The sequence below is a fragment of the Opisthocomus hoazin genome, chromosome 2, assembly GCF_030867145.1.
Source record: "Opisthocomus hoazin isolate bOpiHoa1 chromosome 2, bOpiHoa1.hap1, whole genome shotgun sequence".
Taxonomy (NCBI): Eukaryota; Metazoa; Chordata; class Aves; order Opisthocomiformes; family Opisthocomidae; genus Opisthocomus; species Opisthocomus hoazin.
Genome location: NC_134415.1, coordinates 68,247,111 through 68,251,544, shown reverse-complemented (window position 1 = coordinate 68,251,544; position 4,434 = coordinate 68,247,111). Strand labels below are relative to the sequence as shown.

General features: G+C 55.1%; 1 protein-coding gene across 1 annotated transcript; it reads right to left on the bottom strand.

The window, feature by feature from the left end:
- Positions 1 to 881: 881 nt before the first annotated feature.
- Positions 882 to 4,096, bottom strand: CCN2 (cellular communication network factor 2). The gene is given in 6 exon segments (XM_075414045.1): positions 882 to 2,217; positions 2,540 to 2,751; positions 2,964 to 3,215; positions 3,339 to 3,561; positions 3,667 to 3,796; positions 3,798 to 4,096. Coding segments are annotated over 6 exon segments (1,383 nt in total). The 5' UTR covers positions 4,067 to 4,096; the 3' UTR covers positions 882 to 1,920.
- Positions 4,097 to 4,434: the final 338 nt, after the last annotated feature.

Genomic DNA, 4,434 nt, shown 5'->3' with positions numbered 1-4,434 from the left:
GTAGGACCTAGCACAGGACTGAAGCTTTCCTTTCAGCTTTAGGGGGTTGAGGGACATGACTCACAACTGTCCTTATACTGTTTTTTGCTTATCTGAAAAGAATTTTGGACTGTTATCAAAATGTGTAGCTCTCACAACGCTGCTCATCTGTGGGCCTGCAAGAGTTTGAATCAATGGACACTTTAGGGACAGAACTGTCACGTAAAATGATTTGCCCCTGGTCATGAGGTAGGAAGATAACCCAGGTCTCTGCCATCTGAGCTCAGTGCTCTGCCTACCAGACCCTACTACAGTCTTAATTCAAGTAAAACCACGTCTAAGTTAGCCCTCCTCCGCATGAAGGTTAAATCAGAAGATCCTAAGAGGCCCCTTCCAACCTGTATTGTTCTGTGATTTACGATAAAACTCCTTAGCTCCTCACTGAGAATTTTACTAAGTTTTGGGCTTCTGGATTTGACTCAAGTCAAGAATCACTTTCATGCAGACACTTTCAAAAACATTTTCCTCGCCTTAGATAAAAACAAATCTTAGCCAGCGGATGAAATTAATTATGTTGCACAGAGTATTATAGCAGGAGTTGAATACTATGGTGACTACTCATTTTAAAGCCACCATGTGTGATGCATGAGGAACCTGCTGCACTTTCTAATGCAATACCAGGCTTGGCAAACTGAGCCCGGCCTTGGCCCTGCCCTCCGTACGGTTTGTTCACTAGAACAGAGTTAAGTAACCATAAACTATTAGCTTATTCATGAGTGTATGTGCTTCTGGACAAAAATCCCCACCACACATTACTTGATTTTCACCTAGTGCAAAGCCAAGCCCTTTTAGGAATATGTAAAGTAACAGTGAAGACTACATGTAAATGAAATACCAAGCCATTTATATAAAAAATATAAATACTTTATTTTCAACTAAAAAGGTGCAAACATGTAACTTTTGGTCACACTTCTCAACAAATAAACTGTCCAAAAAAAGCCATAGTCAAAGAAAAGAAACAAATGCTCGAGTGGAAAGACCGATGAGCTACAGAAGAGCCATCTTCCTTAACGCCACTTGTCCAATAAAGTGGAAGTAAAGGTATTTTGCCAGATGAGTGCTTTCGAAGAATACAGGCTCAACTAACACTCTCCATCTTGATCTCAACTGACCATTTGGCCCTATCTGAACAATTTCCACTAGAGTATCTATTTCATGCTTTGAACGCATTGTCAGACAAGCTTTAAGTCCTACCTATCTTGTCCCAAAAAAGAAGGCTATCATAGAAATTTCAAAGCATTAAACAAAGGCACAAAACTTTAAATTAATTTAGATAACTGTACAAATATATATACACACAATATTTACAATATTAATAAAAAGTAGCTTGTTACAGGTAAATTAACTGCCACAAGCTGTCCAGTCTAATAGACATGATTCTGATTCTTGTTGACCAAGCCATATGAATCAGAGTGTCAGAGCTGAAACGCTACTGTCCTGACTAACAGAACACCTTCTACTTAGCACTTTGCTGGGTGAGGGTTTGCATTCCAGCTGTTGCTGTCACTAAACCAGCGCCAGCAAACATGCTAACGGTCTCCTCCTCAATTGCACTACTACATGAAGCACGCTGTACCACATTAAGGGAACATTTGCTTGACTCTGCTTTTCCTGCCTATTTCCCTTAACCCTTTCACACGGCCTCACCAACAGCATGTTCTGAAGCTGTGTCTTGCTGTGGTCGGTCCCACTGTCTGTTTTACCTTCTTCTTCAAACCACCATTTGGGATCAGTAGAAAAATTGTCTTAAGTCACATGGAGCAGTTTGTTGAAATTAAAAAACAAAAACTGATTTAAATACCTTGTGCTATTGAATCATGCTTACAAAATGAGATGCAAATCAGTTCAAGTTGAGAATCTAGTTAGCGTCTCCTTCTGGCTTTACGCCATGTCTCCATACATCTTTCTGTAGTACAGAGACTCAAAGATGTCATTGTCTCCAGGGCAGTTGTAGTGGCACGCGCAGGTCTTGATGAACATCATTTTTCTTTTCATGATCTCCCCATCAGGGCACTTGAACTCCACGGGGAGGGTGGCTGTTCTGTGGGGTGTGCAGCAGCGCCCGTCAGTGCAGACACCACAGAACTTGGCTCTGTAGGTCTTCACACTGGTGCAGCCAGACAGCTCAAACTTCACAGGCTTCGAGATTTTGGGGGTGCGAATGCACTTTTTGCCTTTCTGTTAGGATATAAGCGAATAGAACATGTTTAGAAGGCAGGCTTTCATACAGCACGAAGCTCGCAAGCTAACAGCAAGCTGACACGCTAATCCTTATTACGCTTTCATTAAGCAAGAGTCTCTTTCTTCGTACCATAATACAATGTGAAAGAACATGAAGGGCATTTAACTGTATTCACCACCGGGGCAAAACTCAAATGTCAAGGTAAACCGCTTGAAACTGACTACCTGTCAGAACTGCACATTCTTTGGTAAGACGCTGGGTTTTTGCTAGCGGGTGGAAGCACCCTAGTAGATCACACACAAAGACGAGACTATCTACCTTGATGTTCTCCTCCAGGTCTGCTTCGCAAGGTCTGACCATGCAGAGTCTACTCTGTTTCTCCAGTCTGCAGAAGGCATTATCATTGGTGACCCGGGTCGAGATGCCCATGCCACAGGTCTTGGAGCAAGCGCTCCATTCCGTGGTCTGCACCAGGCAGTTGGCACGCATCATTGTCGGGTCTGGACCGTAGGTGTCCTCCAGTCTGTAAGCTGCAGGAGACAGACAACCAAGGTGAGACCACCGTCCGACCTCACGCCCTGCTGCTAAATGCCTGAGAAATTCAGGCAGCCACGCTTCTCTGCGGAGTGATCCCACTTGCGGCTGCCAGGGTGCCCTGCGCCAGCCTGTCCCACCACCTGCAACCCCCATGCACGGTGCCCCTTCCCCCCCGGGCCACCATCGGTGGAGGGACCCGACTCACCAGCGAGAGCAGGTCCCACGGCGGTCTGCTCTTTGGCCTCGTCGCAGACCCACTCCTCGCAGCACTTCCCCGGGAGCTTCACTCGGCGCGGGTAGGGGCAGTCGGGGCTGGGCAGGCGGACGTCCATGCTGCAGAGGGGCACGCAGCCCACCGCCCCGTCCAGGCAGGTGCACTGGTACTTGCAGCTGCTCTGGAAGGACTCCCCGCTCCGGTACACCATGCCGCCGAAGACGCACGGGGCGCCGTCCCGAGCTGCGAGGGGGGCAGGAGGCGGAGGGTGAGGGGCGGCGGAGGCTGAGGGGCGGCGGGGCCGGGCGGCAGCCCCGGCTCCCCTTGGCCCAGCCCGGCGGGCCCCCGCCGCCGGCCGCCACTCACCGGTGCAGACGCCGATCCTGCGGTTGGCCGGGGAGCCGAAGTCGCAGAAGAGGCCCTTGTGGTGGTCGCAGGGGTCGCGCTCGGTGCAGAGCTCGCCCAGCTGCTTGGCGCAGACGCGACAGCAGCCGCAGCCGTCGGACACCAGCGAGACGCCGGCGGGGCAGGTGGGGCCGGGCCCCGCGCCGCACTGGCACTGCCCGCTGCACTCCTGGCCCTGCGCCTCCTGCCAGAGCGGGGAGGAGAGACGGGGGGGGGGGGGCGTCAGGGCCACTGCCGGGACCGCGCCGGGCGGGGCAGGGCTGGCGGCGCGGCGGGCGGCGGCACTTACCGGGCCGAGGAGGAGGGCGAGGAGAAGGGCTACGGCGAGGCTGGCGGGGGCCATCCCGCGGCGGTCTTCGGCTTGTGGGCGGCGCGGCGGCGTCGGGCAGGCGGCGGCGTCGGGCTGGCCGGCGTCGGGGCGGTGAGGCGAGGCGAGGCGAGGCGAGGCGCGGAGAGTTTCCCGCCGGGCGATTCTCCTCAGCGGCGCTGCGCGGCCGGGCCTGTGGCGGTGAGCGCTGGGCGGGCGGCTGCTGGGCGCTGCGCGGCTCGGCTCCTTCCGACTGCGGCTGGAAGGAGAGCGGCTGTGCGAATGCGGAGTGCCGGGACCGGCGCCCCTTTATAGGCGGCGGCGGCGCGGCCCCGCCAATGGGCTGAATGGGGCCGCGGACAAACAGCGACATTCCGCGCATTCCTGCGCGCCGCGCCGCCCGCCCGCCCCGCCCCGGAGCGGCCCTGACCCCTGGCTCCCGCATTCCTCCGTCTGCGCACCGCCCCCCCCCGTCCCCGAGCCACCCCCCCCTCGTCTTTTTATTTTTCATCCCGATGTTTTTTAAATATGAGTCACCTCCGCTGCCAGCGGCGCTCCGCCGTCCCCCCCCCCCCGGCAGCGCGTTATTCCGCGGCGGGCGGCGGGCCCGGCGGGAAGGGGCGAGGGGGGCGGCGGGGCGGTTGCCAGGGGCGCCCAGGGGAATCCACCGTTTCCCGTGCCCCGCGCTCGCCGCTCGCCCCCCTCGGTCCTCCCCCGGGCGGCTGGTTTCGGGGGCGGCCCGAGCCCGCC